Source organism: Apium graveolens, chromosome 6, assembly GCF_009905375.1.
Source record: "Apium graveolens cultivar Ventura chromosome 6, ASM990537v1, whole genome shotgun sequence".
Lineage (NCBI taxonomy): Eukaryota > Viridiplantae > Streptophyta > Magnoliopsida > Apiales > Apiaceae > Apium > Apium graveolens.
Window position 1 is genome coordinate 412,719 of NC_133652.1, and position 23,689 is coordinate 436,407.

At 33.5% G+C, this 23,689-nt stretch overlaps 1 protein-coding gene across 1 annotated transcript; it reads right to left on the reverse strand.

Moving 5' to 3' along the window:
* Positions 1-8,143: 8,143 nt before the first annotated feature.
* Positions 8,144-8,632, reverse strand: LOC141668851 (uncharacterized). Its single transcript, XM_074475873.1, has one exon. The coding sequence runs from the start codon at positions 8,630-8,632 to the stop codon at positions 8,144-8,146; it is 489 nt and encodes a 162-aa protein (XP_074331974.1).
* Between the last annotated feature and the right edge of the window lie 15,057 nt (positions 8,633-23,689).

Sequence of the window (23,689 nt, forward strand, 5' to 3'; positions counted from 1 at the left end):
ATTATATGATTCTAGAGATGTGCTAGACCCTAAAGACTACTCATATATACAGGTATTAATTTTCTTAGGGCACTGTTGATCAGTCTCCACACAAACTGCTAATGTTTGTTTTCTAACCTCTGTAATTTACTGCAGATCATATCATTTTAGAGATACTATAAACAGACCATGTACAAGTTAAACAACTGATGACCGTCTGTATATCTCATTGCATTTCAGATGTGCAAATAAGTACTGTCCACTGATTATACAATGTAACTGTGTTTCTCCTAAAGCATATACTTAATCTTTACGATAAATTTTCACATAATAGAAAATGTTAAATATACGATAAATTCTCCTAAAACTGAAGCAGTAGATGATACATGTGAGAAGAGAGTGAATGAGATGTACAAAATAACTTACCATGTGTGTGAGAGAAGTCTTGAGTACCGGTTTTTCATCATCTTCACCTATACGCAATTAAGAAGTAATTGAGCTCAGTACCAGTTTCTCGTTAAAAGGCCATTTCAATTCAATCAAAATGTATGAGAATAAATCTACCGTGTTCCTCCATTGCTTTGAACACAACTTCCTGGGGTATGGCTTCTTCGAAAATCGGCCACTCATCTTGGATCCAGAACTACTTGCCTGAGAAAAAAGAAACAATTTAATCACTTCCGTCCTTGATATCTCTTTAATCATCATAATCAAAAACAAAAAAAATGATCCATATGATAGATATATCTATAGACTGACAGATCACCGATGCACCTCAACATAGAATAAAAATTGAATTCTCTAAAGTTGAGAATAAATATAAGATCGATAGATTGATAAATCGATAGACAAAGTACATATTGCTGATACAAATGAGCTTGAAATAAATTAATATCTAAATTCCTTTAAAATAAAAAACAAAAGCATATACAGACATATGTAAATCTGAAATTGTTTAATGTACTATGATCAAATTTCTAAAATTGTTTTAAGTATTAATGAAAATCCTCAATGAATGTCATCACATATTTAATTTTCCTAGATTTAGTTAGAGAGATATACATGAAAATAATCTTTTCAAAAAGATTTCAAATCTTGAACGAGTGTTATCATATTTTAAAATATGGTTCACATTGGGTGTTGAATATTTAAATTTAACTAATTGGATATTCTAATATTTTGAATTAGAGTTTGATAAATTATTTTTGAAATATTATAAAATTATCCAATATATCATTCCACAATTCAAAATGAAAAATCTTATATGTCTTGATTCTCACCCCAATTACACATGAAATAATTTCTCATGCACCACATGAAATGATGCAATTTTTAAAAAATTATTTAAAAAAGTTTCATTCATAGTTAAGTGGTCAAATAAGACCCTACGTAAAAATGAAAATTGAACCTAGTCTCGTGAAGAAGCTTTTATATTAATTTATTTCAATATTATTGCACATTATTTCATTAAAAAATTTTATTATTATGGTGAACGTATGCGGAAAGAAAACAATCTTTTGAACAAACTATATATGTAATCTTTGGATAAGATCCTATTAATATTTTTATATGATAAATAATAATCAAATATTTAAATTTGATGAATATTTGATTATATCAATATCAGAGCATCATATCAATAATTTTATAAATATGTTTACAAATAAAACTAATTATAAATACGAAAAATATTTTTAAATCATTTGAAAAAATATTTTAGAAATACTTTTACAAACATATGAAAAAAAAAGTTTATAAATTTAAGCTAGTAAAATTTAGTATTTACAGTTGTTCTAAAAACATTGGACCACATAAATTTAGCCTTTTAAAAAGATTGATATTTTTTGCTAAAATTTGAATTCCCACCTACGCAGTCAAATTATACATTTCTATACATTGGTATATTCACATCGAATATATAAAGGCGACATGCTCTTTTTAGATAAATCTATAATCTCGACTAGATTTCATGTCGTCGAATTTATAAATTGGAGTGACTTTTAGTTAGTCTAATTTATAGACACCACTATCAGTGCTACAAAATTAAACTTAGGATATATTACTTACATAACACTTTTGTGATGTGTTTTGTGAAGTGTTATGCAACTAACATGGTTACACAACATTTATGTTGAACACGCTAAACAATGATTTTAATGAGGAAGAGCTACGTGATCATCCTGATATGCATGAAAAGTTAAAGGATAATGCCACTTTACCATTGTAGCTGGGTTGCACCAAGTTTTCCAAATTATCGATTGTATTGACTTTGCATAATTTAAAAGTTGGACATCAAGTTTCTGACGTGTTCTTCACACAAATGCTTATAGCTATTAGTGAACTTTTACCCGATGGTAATGTCCTCCCTCGTAGGACGTATGAGGCTAAACAAATGCTCATATCCATTGGATTAGTACATGAAAGGAATCATGCATGCCCTCATGATTTTATTCTATATAGAAGGAGTATGCAGAGTTTGACGAATGTCCCAAGTGCTCATTAAAACATTACAAAATTGGAAATTCTCCAGCCAAGGTTATGTGGTACTTTCCATTATTACCCATATTTAGGCGATTATATGTTAGTGCAGAAGATGCTAAAAATTTAACATGACATTATGATGCTCGAATTAATGATGAGTTGTTGAGAAACCCTACCGATTCACCTCAGTAGAAGACAGTTGATGATACACATAAGGATTTCGGGAGAGAACCAAAAAAATCTTTTCCTAGCACTTTCAATAGATGTAATGAACCCGCACCATCTTCAAAACAGTTCTTATAGTACATGGCATGTATTTTTCATGATATAGAATTTGGCACCATGGCTTTGTATGAAGCGCATGATAATGTCTACTTTGATATCTGGTCCAATACAACGTGGGAATGACATTAATGTCTATTTGGCACCTTTAATCGAGGACTTAAACTACTATTAGAAGGGGGCATTAAAGTATATGATGGACGTAGAAAAAATCAATTTCAATTAAAGGCCATGTTTATTCGGAACAATAAGTGATTTTCCTGCTTATGCAAATCTTTTCAGGTATAGTGTAAAAAGGCTATTATGCATGTCCTATATGCACTGACGAGACTGATCATATTAGACTGATCATATTAGGATGGATATGATGGAGATGGGGATAAAAAATGGATTAGGCCCTATGGGGAAGCCAGGAAAAAAACCCTATTTACCTCCTGCCGCTCATACTCTATCTAGAGATGAGAAGAGAGTGTTACTGCAAATACTTTATTCTATCAAGGTGCCAGAAGGATACTCATCAAACATCAAAAGTCTTATTTTTTTGACTGACTTCAATTAAAGGGTTTGAAATCACATGATTTTCATGTCATAATGGAGAATTTTTTTTCCAATTTCTATACATTCTCTCTTACCTGAAAAGGTGTGAATAACTATCATAAAATTGTGTTGGTTATTTAAATCTATGAGTAACAAAGTCATTGATCCAAGAAGGTTATTGTATCTATAGTGACAAATTATTGAGACACTTTGTGAGGTTGAGATGTATTTTCCAACATCCTTCTTTGACATCATTGTTCATCTGACCTTGCACCTAATTTATGAGACTAGGATATATGGTCCTGCTCGTATGAGATGGATGTATCCGGTCAAACGATATTTAAATTTTTGAAAGAATATGTGATAAATAGGTCTGGACCAGAGGGTTGCATAGTAGAATGATATTTATTAAAAGAAGCAAGAGAGTTTTGGTCAAAATTTATTCAAAACATAAAGGCAACTGGTCTTCCAAGTGATCGTCACAGTGGTAGGATTGACAGTGAAGTTATAATTGTTCGTCAACAATTTGAGATCGATCGGACACAATGGCATTGTACGTACCTTTATGTTTATCACAACACCATTGATGTTGTTCCTTTTGTAGACTTGCATAAGCAAACCATCTGGGAACAACATCCAAGAAGAGGTGCTAACCAGATATAAGTGGAACACAATCGCACATTTGTTGATTGGTTCAAAACTTATGTTGCAAATAAGTTAATTGAAAATAACGAATCAATACCATATCGAGTTAAATGTTTATCAAAATGTCCTGATTTATTTTTGTATTCTTATAAATGTTATCTTATAAATGGGTACACCTTTAACACAAGGGAACATGAAGCAAGGAGCATAATGCATAATAGTGGCGTTTCAATTACTAATACGACACTACACCAATCATCAAGTAATAAAAAAGAACCAGTTTTAGATGAGACCGCATATTTTGAAAGGATTAAAAATATTTGGGAGCTCGATTATGTTTGATTTAGAGTACCGGTGTTTGATTGTGATTGGGTTAACAATATCGGAGGCGTACAAGTTGAAGCCTCCGGGTTTATACAGGTAATCTTGCAAATATTGGGTACAAAGATGATTCACTCATAATGGCAACACAAGCCCATATGTTACTGATCCGGTTGATAAGAAGTGGTCCATTGTTGTCTTTTCAAACAAACTCAACACTTATCAAGTCAGTGATGGTGTAGATATAGAACTTGATAATATTGATGATGCTTTTGTTCGAATGAATTTTCACGCCAATATGGACAGAGGTGATGATTATAAATGTTTTTACTCAGGAAATGATCATGATGAGGGTGTATAGGTGAATCCTGAATTTTACAATGTGCATAGGCATGAAACATGAAAGGCGAATAAAAAATGCAAAAGAAAAATTAAATCTAAGAAATGTATGTATGCTTTCTTATTATACAAGCTAGTCTCATAAATTGGTCTTATATTATTTATTCTGTTTATTTTAAATTATGTACTTTTATTATCTGGTACTATAAAACTGCCTACTTTGATTATGCTTTTTTTTAATACTATATAACAATTTTGTGTTGACTAGAGCAAACTAATATTTTAAATTTAGTAAATGTTTATTTTTTTGTAAACCTGTGCAGTGGTCTTCTATTAATTGTTGTGTTTTCTTTGTTTATGATTGTGATTAGTATAAGTGTACTATAAGAAATTCATATTACATTATTCTTCTTTTTAATATAAGAATTTTGTATTGACTAGAGGAAACTATTTAATTCAATTAAGTATCAACAACTGTATTTATTTTTGTTTATAAACCTGTGTACAGATCTTGTATTAAATTTGTATTTGTTTGTTCATTCTTTGTTCACCACTGCAAGTGGTGCTAGTGGAACCAGGGATGCTTGTGCCACCCAAGTGGGAAGAGGTCGTGCAATAGGTAATTAAAAATATATAAGTATTGACACTATGTAGGAGATTTTTATTTACTTGTACTAGTTATCTCTAATGTGTTTTAGGTTAATTGGAATGAAATGGGACAACCAATTGGTAAAGGGTCAATGATATTAGTACATTTTGTCGATTGTTATGTAAGAAGGAATATCCCAATTACATGCTAAGGTTGGCGCAAAATGGAACCGAAGACTGTAAAATATAATTTATGAGATGAAGTTAAGGTACAACATGTTCTTCTCCAATGTTATTTTTGGTTAAAATTAGAGCAAGGTGAGGAGAATAGTTAAATGGTTAAAATTTTAGCTTTCTTGGCTTTACATCATTCATCGCTTTTTAGTACATAAAAACCAGTAGAACACTCCATCACATTTCGCCATTTTATTGTTAATTCCTAAAATAAATCAACCCCTTTGTTTTGCTTATTTTTCCTGAAACACGGTAAAAGTGGCCTTCTACATATTTTTAAGCTTTCTACAAATTTTATATTTTTTACAACAAGGAAAATGTGGCTTTTGTTTTGTATTGATCAAGCACTTTAAACATGTCTATCGTACAAGGTTAAATTCTCAACAGAGTCTTAAATAATTTAAATTCTCAATAGTCTTTGACACATATGTACTAGATGTGATTACCAAATAAGAATCTTTTAAGAAATATATTTCATAATTTTTTATTGCATTTTTCAGATTTTCTAATTATTTTTATTTACATTGAATGACTTTTTACTTCTCCTGCCTTTAAATAGAAAGTTAGGCATGATTATAAGTGCAACATGTCTGTTAAATTATGAAGGCTTCACAACTACAAGATACCACACAAATATCCATATAGGTCAATTACATTTAAAAATTTTCATGTTTTAAAACATTAAATGATTTATTATAAACAATTGTGTAGGAAACTTTTAGTGGGGTTGAAGATGAACATTGGAGAAAGATAATTGATCGTGCTGGTAACCTGCATTGACAATTTAGAACTAGATTGAGGAGCCTTACTCGAGATAAAAATGGTAACTACTCTACTTTACCACCCAAGTTGTATGCACACCTATCGACAGTGGGACCTTAGTGGAAACCGTTTATTGGAAATTCATTGAAAGAATAATTTAATGTATACTTTTTTTTCTTTCTTTAGTAGTTTGTTATTTAAAAAAAATTACTCTTTTTGCATATTATATTTCATTAACCATTTAATTATAGGAACAAAGTGAAAAAATAAAGAAAAAGATTTGGGAATGGTGGCACGATATAAGAAGGCATGTGTTGGCCACACGCATATTAGAGAAAAAATTGTAAGTTAAACAAGCAAGTAACTTAGTCTGGTTGCTTTATAATTCTTCTCGAATTGTTGCCACAACAGGATTCCGTAAATTGAAGTACTATTATTTTTATGTAGTACTAATTTTCTGCAAGTTGAAACTAGACATTGTGTTAGAATAAATACAACGCGTAGCTTGAATATTTTTTTGAGTGCTAATGTTGTTAAGGATAACTTAATTGCTGATCAACAAGCTTGTAAACCATTAGAATCACATATGAAAACTTAAATATTTTTCTAGAACCTGCTGTCACTGTAATTGTCAATATCATTTGTAGATATTTAAAAATTACCAACAGAAATAAATAGAAAGCGCAATATAATGTGAATACTTATGCATGTATACTATATTATTAAGAAATTACTATGGTTCATTATCATATGAATTAAGAAATTACTTCTAATTAGTCTTCATTATGTGATTAAAGAAGATATAGGTCTAACCATAGAGATCTATAATGTGAGTAGCTTCAAGACAACATTAATGCACGCAACAAAATCTTGTTATGACCCGACTAGATATGTGGGAATATGCTAGGCGTGATATAGATGGTGTAATCATTGATCGTGTTACATTGCAAGTTTTTGAGGATACGGTAATAATTTTTATTTTTATTATTTTATATACTAATTTCATGCATCGTTGTCTTGCACTATACTACTACAAGTTAAAAATGAGTATAAAACTTTGGTATTTTAGATTGACATATCAGCAAATTTTCCCGAACATGAGCTTACTAATATTGGAAATGATGACTTGCTCGGATAATGTCGTTGGAGTATCCAGGATGAATGAGAGGTTCAGGATGGGGTGTAACTAAGGCGTCACTGCAAACATTATCAACTACTAACCAGCTATCTAAATTTAAAAATGATGTTTCTTATTTGATTAATAAAATGAAAGAATCAGGGCCGACGGTAAGACTTGGTTGGCCTAGTGCGAAAAAAAAAATTAGGGCCCTTTTATAGAAAATTAATAATATGAATATAAAGAAAAAAATCAAAAAAATTATGATTGACTAGGGTAAAGCAAATGATATCTTATAAACCTAAAAAAGTGGCAAAAGTACATCATAAATAAAAAAATTACATACCTTTAAGCCTTGCCTTTCTTCATCGTGATAAAATCTAAAATTTGAAACGTGGAATACATCAGTACTCATCTAAAGTGACCTCTTCTTACATTTTTAGAAGCAAAATCAGCGACTATATGCTCCACATCAGTATATTTTTCTTAATACTCAAAATTGCCAATCCATTCAACCTTTCTTGACTCATACTTTTCCGTAAATAAGATTTAATTAAATTTAACTTTGAAAAACTCCATTATGCAGATGCCACAGTAGGTATAGTTAATAAAATCCTATAAGCAACTAAAATATTTGGAAATATATCAATCTTCTTCACAAATTTTAAGACTCTGAGAGAATTCCATGATGTTTCACAATCATATGCTACACTTGGAAGCATCTCACGTGAGATTTATAATTCTGAAAGTAACCGTTTTGCATCAATATTGCAATCATCACCATCAGTCAAGGTTTCTTCTAGTTTCATACAACAATTTTTTAGTCCTTCATTATCAAAAGAAATCAGCCGGGATGCATCAAACAAAAAAACCAAAAACAGACTCAAAAAGTTCCATTTGTTTGAATCTTATCTTCAGCTGAGAAAGTACCATATCCACTAGTACAAGAAAATAATCAGTTCTATAATTTTTTAAGGGAAATTGTTGTTCCCTTTCGGTGTCAGGATTGTCATCAAACTGTCTATTTCTTTTAATCCTACGTTTTATAAGAAAAATAGGTTCAATATCCATTTCATTATCAAGCTCTTTAGCATCAATCATAGATGATGTAAACCCATTTTCTCTATATTTCTCAAAGAAAGAAACCAGCCCTTTTAAATTTGCAATAGCAACATCAAGACGCATATCTTCAGATTGCAAATTCTTGCTCACCAAATTAATTTTGTGCACAATATCATGCCAAATATTCAAACTCAATATAAATTCAAAACTTGAAAATTCATTTGAGGCCAATTTTTCAGCATCTCGACATTTTTTTGGATCATCAGAAATTTCAGCTAATTTCATTAAAGCATCTCTTATTTTTGGAGCTTGTGTTCTTATTCCCTTTACACTTTCGATTTAACTTTCCCATCTTGTCATACCTAAGGATTTTAAAATAAAATCATCAATATATTCAAGCAATAGATTCCATCTTTTGGTGGAACTATCAAACACATTACATATAGATTGACATGCTCCAAACAAAGATTTACCTTTCACACAAGAATTTGCCATATCATAGAGTAAGTTAAGAGAATGACAACCACAAGGCATGTAATAAGCTCTAGGATTAACATCAAGTAATATTTTTTGAACATCTTGGTGTTTCCCCCTCATATTAGAACCATTATCGTATATTTGTCCCTCACATCAATGATATTTAAATCAAGAGATTTAATAGCATTTTCTAACTCACCAAACAGGCCCAACGCGGAAGTATTTTCAACATTTAAAAACTCTAGGAAATACTCTTCAATTTTTACAAGATGACTCACAACATCAACACATCTAATCACCAAAGTCATTTGTTCCATACAGATTGCATCAGGAGTGTAATCAAGAATCACTAAAAAATATTTACCTTCTTTGATTTTCTTTAATATTACACTTTTTACACTCGAAACGAACATCACTATCAAATCATTTTTTACTTTCTAACTAAGATAATGATAGTGAATGTCCTTATCTTGAATGAGTCTCAAATGGTGCTTTATTCTTTAATCAAACTCAGCTATTGAATCAAGAAAACCCAAAAAATACCATTTGAATCTTCAAATATTTTTTCATTTTCCCACAAAATGCCAGATTATTCATCGCAGTTTAACAATAGCAGTTATTTTGATCATAAACTGCATCCAATGTTCAATATCTTTTTTAATTTGCTCTTGCAATTCTTTATCAATGGTTTGATTTATTTTCAATGTAACTTAGAGTTCAACCCACGCCCTAAGGTTGGTAAGATGTTCAAGACTATCGTCGTGTTGCTTAAGCTTTTCACCTAAATGTACCCAATCATCTACTCCAACACTTGCTAAATTATTTTTAGAACCAGCATTTTTTACCACTTTACAACAAAAGAAGAATACTTCATTCAATTCTTTTGAGTAAACTAACCATTTTCTTTCGATAAGTTCACCATTTCTTAATTTTTGATCACAATAATAGGTTGAAAACCCCCTACTACGTTTATCCTTGGGAAATATAATCATATTTTCCCTAATAGGCCCCTTTTCAACTATCAAATCCCTCATTTTACTATTTAATCCATCCCATACCGGAAAATCATACATTTTCAAAGTTAGTGGACCAAACTCTTTAGGACTAATGTATTCCCTATTTTAAATACCACACTTTCAATCATTTTGGTTTCTTGTTCAGTTATCTCGTTCTCACACTCTTCATCAATTACATCGTGTTCTTCTGTAAAAGTATTATGAACCTGAGACACCACTTTTTTGACAATTTCATACTCTTCTTTTTTATAGACATATCAAGTTGTTAGGCTTTCTTCCAAAAAAAATCAAGAGATCCCTTTAGTGGCTTAATTTTTTCTTCGTCTTCCTTCTTTCTTTTTCTTTTGTCATTACGTGTATACTTTTTAGTAAACATATTTTGCACTAAAGCAGCTAGCAGATTTTGCACTAAAGTAACAGGCACGAGACTTATGAGAAAATGAAACCTGGATTGATGAACTAACAAGTACCGAAGTAGTGAAGCAAGAGCCTGATCTTCAATTCCAAATTAACAACAATGATCAAGTCTGAACTCAAGTCCAACACTGAAAAAATATTGTAAAAACTATTTAAATGAAATAATGGATTAATGATTATAATTCATACAACCAATCAAATTAACTCAAAATTACAACTCAAATATTAAATATATAACTAAAGAATTACAATTTTTATTAAATTGAACAGATCATAAAAAGTATAAAGAACATGTAACTATGTAGATTTTAAGGTCATCGCATCTGATTAGGGATATAGAAACAAGTAGGTGCTACAATTTTTGTATAGTATATAACTAACTAAAATAAAAGATTGAAATTACCTTTATAATTTACGCCCTAAATTGGAACTTGAAAGACAACTATAGAGTGAATTGATTTTTAATATGATAATATCCACCATTGTGATGATTGCTGAAGTGATGCTTCGAGAAATTGAAGATGAATGGGCTAAAAAAAGGCCCTAAAATTCTATACAAATACAGATATATACTTAAACATATATTGGGCTAAAAAAAATATTGGGCCCCTGGATTCAGTGGGCCGAGTGCAGGAGTACAGGTAGCACTGGTTCAGAGTTGGCACTGAAAGGAATTAAATTCTAAGGGTTGTACTCCGCGTGCACAATCTGGAGGTTAGAGCCATATGGATAATTTTGACATGGATAATAAAGTTCATGATTATGCTCATCTGTGTTAGATGCAGATATTCCTGACGTATACATCTATTTATAGGATATATTCTCAAATATGATTATAATCTTTTGTTCAATATTTTGTCATCGATAATATTTAAAAATACAGGGAAAAAATGCTTGCTATTTGTACGTGGATCCGGGATGTAGATATACGTAGGGAGAGGGATCTTGCAAAATGTTCTGAATGATAGAATTTTTCATGATATTCCACTTGAAGAAGGATACGTGAGGGTCCAATTTGAAGTGGCGGAAAAGAAGGAGTTCAATACTAAGCTTCTGAGACCTTGTGACGAGGTTAGGCTTGTTGTGAAGCGCCTGGGTATTTTCTGGCTTGGCCTCAAAAATTGGTTTCAATGAAACTTGAGGTTAAATCTCTAATTTTTAGTTATCAATATGATTTGTCTATTTTGCAAAAAAATTATTATTTACTTTCTGATTGTTTGATTGTTTTCCTATTTCTTAAACATCTCCGAGTACGGTGAACAAGAAAAATTGTAAGAATGCCATAGGCCAAAAGAAATTTGAAGATAAAGTGGATAAGAAGCATGCAGATAGAAAGAAGGAGAAAACAAGCGAGTCCATTATTCATGTATCTTCAAGACAATTTGGTTATCCACTTCTAAAAGATGTATGTCATGGAGTGTTGGAGTTTGTTCGTCTTGCTATCATGTTCGATCGTATTACTGATATACAGGTTGAAATGGGACCTTATTGGGATTTCAACCCGTGGATCGAGCATATTAATAAAGAAAATATTTTAGAGATTCTAAATGCTTAATGGCTAAGCGCTTCAACCCTCTTCTTTTAGATTATGTAATAAGAGTACAAATCAAATTTCATAAATTGCAAACAAATTTCTAATCGCGGGTCTTCTTTGTTTAAAATTCTATTTTGTATCATCTCATCAGGTGTATCACTTATGGGATAACCCTAATACATTCTTGGCGAAAAGTTTGTTGCGACATGTTGATAAAGACCACCTGATTTTTGTGCCTTATAACATTTCGTAATGTTAGATATATTTGATAATGTCATGTCTAATGTGATTTATGTTTAGTTTTCAGATCTTACTTAAACAGGACAAATCAGTACTTAACTGGAAATCAGTACTTCTACTGAAGTCAGAACTTAAGTGGTCAGAACTTAAGTTATCAGGAGATATTTATCAGAAGATAATATCAGGACTTAAAGGAGACTTTCAGATAAGGAAGGCGACTGATTGAAAGGAAAGAAGATCAAGATAAATGCAAGAAGAGATATGCATGAAGAAGGAATTTTATAAGGAATAGAATACTTGGAAGAAAAGATATCTGATTGATATATTTTAGAAAGCAGAATTATATTCCATATCAATTAGCGATTATCTTGTAACTGTGTAGTATATAAACACAGATATAGGGTTTACACTATTAGTGTTATCATTATCGAGAATAATATTCACTGTAACCCAAACAGCTCTCGTGATATTTGTTCATCACTGAGAGAGGACAGTTCCATATTGTAACAGAGTTTATTATATTTATAAAGTCTGTTTTCTGTTACTTGAGTTCTTTAATTTGATTTGATTATGATAAACACTGTATTCATCCCCCTTCTACAGTGTGTGTGACCTAACAAGTGTTATCAGAGCATATCTGTTAACACACAAATAGTTTAAGATCCAAAAACAAACATGTCTGAAGAAGAAATTCCAACCAAGCTCACCAAAACTGAAGAACCTCCAAAGACTCAATCCATAGTCGATATGAGACTATTAGAGTTCCCATACAGAAACCATCTGAATATTCCATATGGAAGGTGAGGATGTCTATGTTTCTGGAAGCTATTGATCCAGAATACCTTGACAGAATCAATGAAGGACCAGACAAGCCAACCAAACTCGTTGTTGTAGTTGCAGGTCAACGAGCAAAGTCTGTACCAAAGGAGAAGAGTGATTACACTGCTGAAGATATTGTATCAATTGCTAATGATGCTAAGGTACGACACTTGCTGTATAGTGCCATTGATAATGTAATGTCAAACAGGGTAATTAACTGCAAGACTGCGAAGGAGATATGGGATGCCTTCGAGACAAGATGCCAGGGAACTGATTCAATTAAGAAGAACAGGAAGACTATACTCACTCAAGAGTATGAACACTTTGACTCAAAGTCTGATGAGTCATTAACTGGTTTATATGACAGATTTTTCAAACTCTTGAATGATTTGTCACTAGTTGACAAAGAATATTATCTTGAGGATTCAAATCTTAAATTCCTGTTAGCACTTCCTGAAAGATGGGATTTGAAGGCCACTACTATAAGAGACAACTATAATCTTGAAGAAATAGTTCTTGATGAAATTTATGGGATGCTCAAGACTCATGAACTTGAGATGGAACAAAGAAGCAAGAGGAAAGGAGGAAAGTCAAGGATAGTTTCTCTTAAGACTGAGGAGGAATCTCTAAAAACAACTACCTCAAGGAAAGGAAATGGAAAAGCTCTTATCACAAAGTCTGATACTGAGTCAACAAGTTCTGATAGTGATGATGACTCAGAAACTGAAAGCTTGCCTGAGATGGATGCTGATGAAGTGATGATGAAGCTGTGTGCTCTTATGGTAAAAGGAATCACAAGAATTGCATACAGAAAATCCAGGAAGGGAAATAAATTTTCCAGGAAAGGCGCAAGTTCTGATAAGAAGAGTTTCGGAAAATCTGAAGGTAAAGGAGGGAAGTCTGACAGAGGAGATTAGACAAATGTCAAATGCTACAACTGTGGTGAGAAAGTCCACATATCTCCTTATTGCAAGAAAGTGAAAATTGGCAAAGGCAAGGCTCTTTTCACAAAGAAGAAAATCTAGACAGACACTTCAGATTCCAAAAGTGAGGAAAAATAAGCCTTGATGTCAAATGCAGATAACAATTCTGATGTTGCTGAGTTGAAGGTACCTCAAACTACTTATGCCTTTTATACTGATGATAATAATGAGTTGAGAAGATATCTTAAAACCATGTTTATTAATTATAGAGATCAAACTTTAACATATGAAAGATTAACTTCTGAAAATCTTGCTTGTAAAAAGAGGAATGATTATTTAGAAAAAGAGTCAGTCATGTTCCACCAAACTCAGAAAGATAGAGATGATGCTATTTACATTAGAGATGAAGTACTTAAAATGAATGATCTCTAAAAACTGAGTTAGAAAAGGAAAGGGAGATTATCAGAACTTGGACTAACTCTGGCAGAACAACTCAGAATTTGTTAAGTAGTGGAGACTGGAAAGAGGGCATAGGTTATGGAGATGATAAGAATGATAAAGGAACTGTAGAAATTGAGCCTATAGTTATTAAACAAAAGCCAAAGTTGAAACATGTTAAGTTTCAATCTGTAAAGTCCGATACTGATAAATCAGAAGTTAAAGAGGAATTAACTTCTGACAAACTAAAACAGGAAAAGCCAACTGAAGTTATCATAGGCTTAATGACAAAAAAGTAGCTTAAGCATAAGCTGAAAGAAGTTAAGAATGTAAAAAAGGTAAAGTCACCTAGGAAAAATAGGAATGGAAAAGAAGGTGTGGATAAAAGTAATGATTACAAGCCTGTTCCTAATGATCCTAGAAAAACATGTCATAATTGTGGAAGTTCTAACCATCTGGCTTCTTTTTGCAGCAAGAATAAGAACATAAACTCCTTACCTTCAAATTCAGGAGTTAAGAGTCAGTCTGTTAGATATAGGCCACACAATCCTTGTTTTTATTGTGGTAGTTTATGGCATTCCATTTATACTTGTAAGGAATATCATAGTTTGTACTATAATTATTATCAAATAAAACCTTCTTTAAAGAAAGTTAGCATTGTTCCTTCTAGTGTAAGTACTAATACAAAGTCTGATAGTGTAAATGCTGATAAGAAAAATGTTAACATTAACTCTGATGCTAAATCCGCTGCAAATGATAACAAACTTAATAAGGCCAAAGGATCCAAGCAAGTCTGGGCCCTTAAAACTAATCATTTATGGTCTTTATGATTGCAGGGCAACAAGAAAAACATCCTAGTTCTGGACAGTGGATGTTCAGGACATATGACTGGAAATAAAGCCCTGCTATCAGACTTTGTGGAGAAAGCTGGCCCAAGTGTTTCTTATGGAGATGGCAATATTGGAAAAACCTTGGGATATGGCAATATCAATCTGGGGAATGTCATCATTGAAAAAGTAGCTCTGGTCTCAGGACTTAAACACAATCTTCTGAGTGTTAGTCAAATCTATGACAGAGGTTATTATGTGGACTTCTTTGAAGAACACTGTGAAGTTGTAAACAAATCTACAGGAAAAGTTGTTTTGAAAGGATACAGGCATGGTAACATTTATGAAGCCAAGCTTTCAACAAGTACTGATGGTTCTGCAATCTGTCTGATAAGTAGAGCATCAATTAAAGAAAGCTGGAATTGGCACAAGAAACTCTCTCATTTAAATTTCAACAATATAAATGAACTAGTCAAGAAAGATCTTGTGAGAGGACTGCCAAAATCAGTATTTGCTCCTGATGGCCTTTGTGATTCATGTCAGAAGGCTAAACAAAGAAAATCTTCATTCAAAAGCAAGACTGAATCATCAATTCTTGAGCCTTATCACCTACTACATGTTGATCTATTTGGTCCAGTGAATGTCATGTCTATTGCAAAGAAGAAATATGTTATGGTCATAGTGTATGAGTTTACCAAATACACATGGGTGTATTTCTTGCACACAAAAAGTGAAACTGCATCTATCTTGATTGATCATGTCAAGCAATTGGATAAATTGGTCAAAGATTCTATAAAGATCATAAGAAGTGATAATGGCACTGAGTTCAAGAATTTGATCATGGAAGAGTTTTGTAAAGATAATGGAATAAACAAGAATTTTCTGCTCCTGGAACTCCACAACAAAATGGAGTTATTGAAAGAAAGAATAGAACTCTTATTGAAGCTGCACGAACTATACTTGATGAAGCAAAGCTACCAACCTATTTTTGGGTTGAAGCTGTACAGACTGCTTGTTTCACTCAGAATGCAACACTCATTAACAAGCATGGAAAGACACCATATGAGATGGTGAAGAAAAAGAAGCCAAATATGAAGTATTTTCATGTATTTGGATGCAAGTATTTTGTTCATAAGACTCATCCTGAACAACTATCCAAATTTGATCTAAAAGCTGATGAAGGAATTTTTGTTGGATATCCACTTTCCACAAAAGCCTTCAGAGTCTACAATTTATGAACAAGGGTAGTCATGGAATCTATCAATGTCTCTATTGATGATAAGAAGATTATTGGACTTGAAGATTTCAATGATCATGATCAGCTTAGATTTGAAAATGAAGATTTAATTTCTGATACTATAATTCCTGACAGTCTAAATCCTGATACTGCAAACTCTGATGGTTTAAACTCTGATGTTATTGAAACAATGGTGACTACGCCAAAGGAAGATGCACCTGTGAAGGGGGAGCATACTGAAGATACAACCACTTCTTAAGAAGCATCAGAACCTACAACTAGCTCCACAAGTTCTGATTCATCAAGTTCTGATAATTCTGGAAACTCAATTTCTGAAGGATCAAACTCAGAGAGCATAATTTCAGGGGGAGCATCAGAAAATGTTGATGAAGACAACATGGATCATGGGGGAGCATCCAGGTCAACATGGATCATGGGGGAGCATCCAGTTCTAGAGAACACCTTCCATCTGTAAGGAAGTGGACTAAATCATATACACCTGACATAATTATTGGAAATCCTGATGCAGGTGTCAAAACTAGAATAGCTACATCAAATGAATGTCTTTATAATTCTTTTCTTTCTCAGACTGAACCAAAGAAAGTGGAAGAAGCTCTTTAAGATGATGATTGGGTGCAAGCAATGAAGGAAGAGTTAAATGAATTTGAAAGAAACAAAGTCTGGACCCTAGTACCAAGACCAAAGAACAGATCTGTTGTTGGTACAAAGTGGGTGTTCAGAAACAAAACTGATAGTGATGGCATAATAACAAGGAATAAAGCAAGGCTGGTTGCAAAAGGATATTCTCAACAGGAGGGGATTGATTATGATGAAACATTTGCACCAGTTGCTAGATTGGAAGCCATAAGGATATTTTTGGCTTATGTTGCTCACAAAAAGTTTACTGTCTTTCAAATGGATGTGAAAAGTGCTTTTCTTGATGGAAAATTGGAAGAGGAAGTATATGTTGAACAACCTCCAGGCTTTGTAGATCCCAAACTTCCAAATCATGTCTATAGGCTTGATAAAACACTTTATGGCCTTAAGCAAGCTCCAAGAGCATGGTATGAGACTTTAGCTCAGTTTCCTCTAGAAAGTGGATTCAACAGAGGAACTATTGACAAAATACTGTTCTACCTCAACCATGGAAAAGACTTACTTTTGGTGCAGATATATGTTGATGACATCATTTTTGGTTCCACAAATTTCCAAACTAATGCAGTCAAGATATCAAATGAGTATGATGGGGGAACTTAGCTATTTTCTGGGCTTTCAAGTCAAGCAGAATGAAGAAGGCACTTTTATTTGTCAATCCAAGTACACCAGAAATTTGCTGAAAAAATTTGGAATGCAAGATTGTTCAAGTGCATCCACTCCCATGGCCACTGCAACAAAATTGGATAAGGATACTGGTACATCAGTAGATATTACTGTTTACAGAGGTATGATTGGCTCACTACTCTATCTAACTGCATGTAGACCTGATATCATGTATGCTACCTTTCTTTGTGCAAAATTTCAAGCAGATCCAAGAGAACCTCACTTAACAGCTGTGAAAAGAATTTTCAAGTACCATAAGGTTACAGCTGATCTGAGATTGTGGTATCCTTGAGAATAAAATTTTAAGCTAATAGGTTACTCAGATGCAGATTTTGCAGGATGCAAAATTGACAGGAAAAGCACAAGTGGAAGCTGCCAGTTTTTTGGAGGCAGATTAGTTTCTTGGTTTAGCAAGAAACAAAAGTCAATTTCCACATCAACTGCAGAAGCAGAGTATATTGATGCAGGAAGCTGTTGTGCACAGATTCTTTGGATGAAGAATCAGTTACTGGATTATGGGTTAACATACTTTAAAATCCCTATTTACTGTGGTAATCAAAGTGCTATTGCTATGACAGATAATCCAGTTCAACACTCAATGATAAAGCACATCAGCATTAGGTACCACTTCATCAGGGAACATGTGGATGAAGGTACAATAGAATTGTACTTTGTTCTAACAGATCAACAACTAGCAGATATCTTCACAAAACCACTGTGTGAAGCTACTTTTACAAGATTTGTAAATGAACTTGGAATGGTTTTAGGTTCATTCTCTAAATTTGCTTAGTTTATGTTCTGATATATCATATTTTATGATCAGTATTTACAGATATTACTATCTTTGTGTATTCTGTGCTTCAATTGGAAATTGTTTAAGTGCTGATTGTTGTCTGATATGAAATTCTAAACTCTGATAGTGATATGAATGTTTCTATGACTATTCAATCTAATGAGGATAACTGTGATAGATGCTGACCTAGTAGTCTTTAATGTACTACAGTCCCATGTTTGAAGTAATTGTTTACGTGGAAATCTTTTAACACAAGCAAATTCTGCTATTGAGCTTAGTTAAGTTTACTTTGTGTATCTTATTACTAAGTCAAAAACTAGACTAGTGCTTTTTATCAGTTATATTCTGACGTTAGTAAATCTGATGGATGTACTAAGTGCTAATAAATCTCACTTATCAAAAGAAAATGGAAAAGAAAAGGGAATAAAAATCAGGTACTCCTTTGAGATCTAGAGTAAAAATGTGGAAGGGAAGAGCCAAGTGCATTGCTGGTGTTAAGTAATATGTATCATAAAAGCAATATAAATATTTTTCTTGGTGACTTTTCACACTCTATGATTACTGGAGAAATACTCTGATAATAGCATAAATTCTGATAAGCAGTCGTAACTCACTTACACTGAGAAACCACTGTAAAATGGAATTTCAAAAGATGCATAAAATGATCACAAAACAGTTGAGGTGGACTCATGCATGAACTCATTCTAAAGTAGACCTCAGAATACTAGCAGATTTTGAGCAAAGTTCTTAGCTATGCCTTATTTCTAAGATGTACGGAAGTGAATCAGACTTTAATCTTTTTCTGATATTTAGCTTACTGCACACACATACAGTCCATATGAATGATGAAAATTACTGTGGTGATAAATGTGGTTTTAGATGAACATGTTAAGTGTCACTTGTATAAATTTTGAGGACAAATTATGGTGAAAGTTCTGATGATTAAGTTGTGAAGAAACGAAATCAGAACTTGTGTGAAGAATTACAGAAATAGTCATTCACATTTGGAGTTAAGGAATCATGTTTGATGTCTGTTAAGTTCTGATATAAGTCTATGTTCTGATATTAAATCCTAATTCTTTACTTGACTTATTTGTATTTAAAATCTGAAACAGTTATATTAAAAAATCAGAATATGTTTGGGTGAGATATTAACAGAAATATCTACTCAACCACCTCAAACTTCTCAACCTCAACCTTCAGATCCTACAGTGCAGCCTTCATCGTCCAAACCTAAGAGGACTAAGAAAGTAAGAAAGACCTCAGACACAACAGAGGAGAAGGAGATTCATTCTACGAGATGAATCAGATGCTGAGGAATAGGTTCCTATCACAGAACCTGTTGTTATAGAAGTTGAGAAGGTCTCTTCTCAGAAGGGTGTTGATGTTGGGAGTTCTAAGCCCCTAAAAAGGCTTAGAAAGCGTAATTCTGATGATACAACTCCTAAAGAGTCCTCAAAAGCCAAAAGATTCAAATCATTGGCAAATAGGCCTGAAGATTCTGGTAAAGGAATGGAAGCAGCAGCTAAGGAAGGGGGTGAGGAATCTCTGATCTCACAAGACCCTGTTGAAGCTCACAATTCTCCTAGTACTAATCCAGACCTTCATGCAACTCATCAATCTCCAGTATATGCTGATAACCAGGGGCCAAGTGATGAAATTGACATCCATAACTTAGAAGTGCCTCAAGTTTTGCATCTAGAAGCTCCATCAGCTCCAATCACTCCACCACCAACACCATTTCTTGATGCTGCTTTTAATCCAGAATTACCTACAACACCTTCTCTGCATCTAGATACAGAAGATCATATTTTAGGTGAACATGAGAATATGGCTGTTGATCAGAACTTAATTGGAGATCAGCCCTTAGAGGATGATGTTGAAGCCTCAATAGCCTCTCATACTATTCTTTTATCAGAAGAAGCTGTTGATGCTGATTCTATAAGTTTTGATGTTGCTAATGATGAAGTTACTGGTGAAGCTGCTGCTACAAATGTAGATACTGATACAGCTGGTCCATCAGGATATGCACCTCCACAAACTGTTCATAAAGCTGAGATAGTCAAGAAGTTTGGTACAGGGGAAGCACCAGTACCTTGGAGTGAAACTCCTAGAGGACAGGAGTGGACTAAGGAGTGGAACACAGTTACCTTTGTTCCTTCTGAAAAGATTCTTGCTGAGCATCTTGCAAAAGCTGATGAAATTCTGATCAATGATGATTTCAAGACACAGCTGCGAGTTACTGCATTGAGTACAAGGCACCTTCAAGGTCAACACTCAATAACCCATGACAAAGGTGAATAAAATTCAAGAAACCTTAATCCAGCAAGATATGAATTTGAAACTTGAAAAAAAAAAGGTTTTTCCAACCTACCTTTGACAGAATTGCATACATTGAGAAAACCCAAGAGAACCAACAATCTCAGATTGATGAAATTCTGAAGAGTCCGGCTTCTCATCAAAGTCAACTCAATGATATCCAATTCTCAGTGAAATTGCTTGTCTCTTTTCTTTTACCTGTTGATGTCAAAAAGGGGGAGAAAGTGATTAAGTCCAAATGCAAACCTATTAAGACACTGAAGGGAAATGATGATGGAAAAGATGATCGGGGAAACTCTGGAATGGGTGGAGGTCATGGTCAAGGTAAAGGTCTTTCATCAAGTAGAACTGGAACTACAAGTCAGAGAACAAGTTCTGATACTGGGAGAAGAATAACTTCTGATACTGGTAAAAGGATAAGTTCTGATGAACATCTGAAACTTGATCAGGAAATTTCAAGACATTTATTTCTGAAAGAAAATCCAGGAATGGACTTTGAGAGTCTAAAGAAAGAGGAAGCTAGACTTAAGTTAGAAAAAGTAAACTTCAAATCTGAAGCTTCTGTTGTTGAAAAGAAAATTCCTAAGGCTAAAGGCATTGTGATAAAAGAAAGGGTAAATCCTGATGCAACCAAGGCCAAATTATAAAAGCAGATAGATCCAAGGTCCAAGGGCAATGAAAAACTTGGTGAACCTGTAAAGGTTTATATGCCTCCTATGGATGAAGAAGTATTTGTTGAAGATGTTAATCTTACTCTGGTTTCAAAGAAGATTTCTCAAAACAACCTCTGACATGGCTCAAGTTGTTCAGAGTCAAGATATAGTAAGTTCTGATATGACATTGAAACAAACAACCTCTGACATAGCTCAAGTTGGCTTGATATCAGAAGATAAATTAAAGGAAACCTCTGACATTGCTCATCTTAAATCCTTAATGTTACTCTTACTAGGATTTACTAAAGCTAAAGCGACTTAACCTTTGAAAACAGCGATAAGTGGTTTTGAAGCAAGAGTTGTTACAGGAAAGGAAGCAAGAGATAAATCTGGATTGGGTAGTGCTGATGAAAAAAGAGTGCAGAACACAACCAATGATCCAACTTCCTTAAGTGAACCAGGTGTTGGAGCAACTCCTGAAAGATTGAATCAGCTTGAATCTGCACAGATGGTTTACCATACCTTCTTGAAAGAACACATCTTGTTATATTTCATGACAGATGGAAGGGTTTACCACATAAGGGAGAATGCTATATCACTGAAGTATTTTGAGGAATTAGAACATGTTTTATTCTTACTTCAAGTGAAGAACATATTAACAGAAAGTGCTGCAAATTATTTAAAGACTCAAATTCAGAGACAGAAGAAGCTTTATTTTGTGAAGTCTGACAACACATACTGTCCCAAGTACAGAGATCACAAGGGTGATATTGTCGAGATAATGCCTAACTCTGCTAAGATTATAACTACATTTCTGGTTTATAAGGCTGTAGAATTCAATCTTGAGTCTGACAAGGCTTATTTGATCAGACTGGATCAGGACATAAGGAAAGCTAAAATAAATGATCTCAGGGCTGCTATCTTTCAAATTGGTGAAGATACAGTTGAATTGAAGAATGCTAAAAGGAGGATGATTGAAGAACTTAAATATGCTGAGAGATGTTTGTTAAAGAACTATCTCAGAAAAACTCCTAATATTAAAGAAATCAGTAATTGAAGCCAAGTCAAGATCTACAACTGATCAAATTCTGATATGGATACAGACTGAAGCTGTTATCGTAAGTTAAAGTTGGTAAATCTTTAAGGACTGTAAGTTGTAGTTATCTAGTCAAATTCTCATGCATTTGTAGTTAATGTTTTTAACATCATCAAATATCTGTTAAACTTGTATATTATGCTAATTCACGAGTTGGGGAAGATTGTTAGATATATTTGATAATGTCATGTCTAATGTGATTTGTGTATAGTTTTCAGATCTTACTTAAACAGGATGAATCAGTACTTAACTGGAAATCAGTACTTATACTGAAGTTATATGGTCAGAACTTAAGTTATCAGGAGATATTTATTAGAAGATAATATCAGGACTTAAAGGAGACTTTCAGATAAGGAAGGCGACTGATTGAAAGGAAAGAAGATCAAGACAAACACAAGAAGAGATATGCATAAAGAAGGAATTATATAAAGAATAGAATACTTGGAAGAAAAGATATCTGATTGATATATTTGAGAAAGCAGAATTATATTCCATATCAATTAGCGATTATCTTGTAACTGTGTAGTATATAAACACAGACATAGGGTTTACACTATAAGTGTTATCATTATCGAAAATAATATTCATTGTAACCCTCACAGCTCTCATGATATTTGTTCATCACTGAGAGAGGACAGTTCCATATTGTAACATAGTTTATTATATTGAATAAAGTCTATTTTCTGTTACTTGAGTTCTTTAATTCGATTTGATTGTGATAAACACTATATTCAACCCCCTTCCGATGTTTGTCTGATATATTGGTTGTTGATAGCTATCACCGTCACGTGCCCACGTATCCTTCCTTGGCGGGTTGTGGAGTGTGCATATGCTTGCTGGGACCTCCCTCTGGGTGATCCAGGTTCTGGACTGGATCCAGGTAGGCAGGTGATCCAGGTCATGGGCTGGACCCTGGTTAGGAGATGATCCAGGTCATGGGTTGGATCCTGGATCCTGGCTGGGAGACGATCCCGGTCATGGGTTGGATCCTGACGGGGAGATGACCCAGGTCATGGGTGGGATCCTGGATGGGAGATGATCCAGGTCCTGGGTTAGATCCTCACTGGGAGATGATCCAGGTCCTGGGTAGGATCCTGGCTGGGAGATGATCCAGGTCCTGGGTTGGATCCTGGCGGAGAGATGATCCAGGTCCTGGGTGGGATCCTGGGTAGGAGATGAGCCAGAACCTGGGTTGGATCCTGGCTGGGAGATGATCCAGGTCCTTGTTTGGAT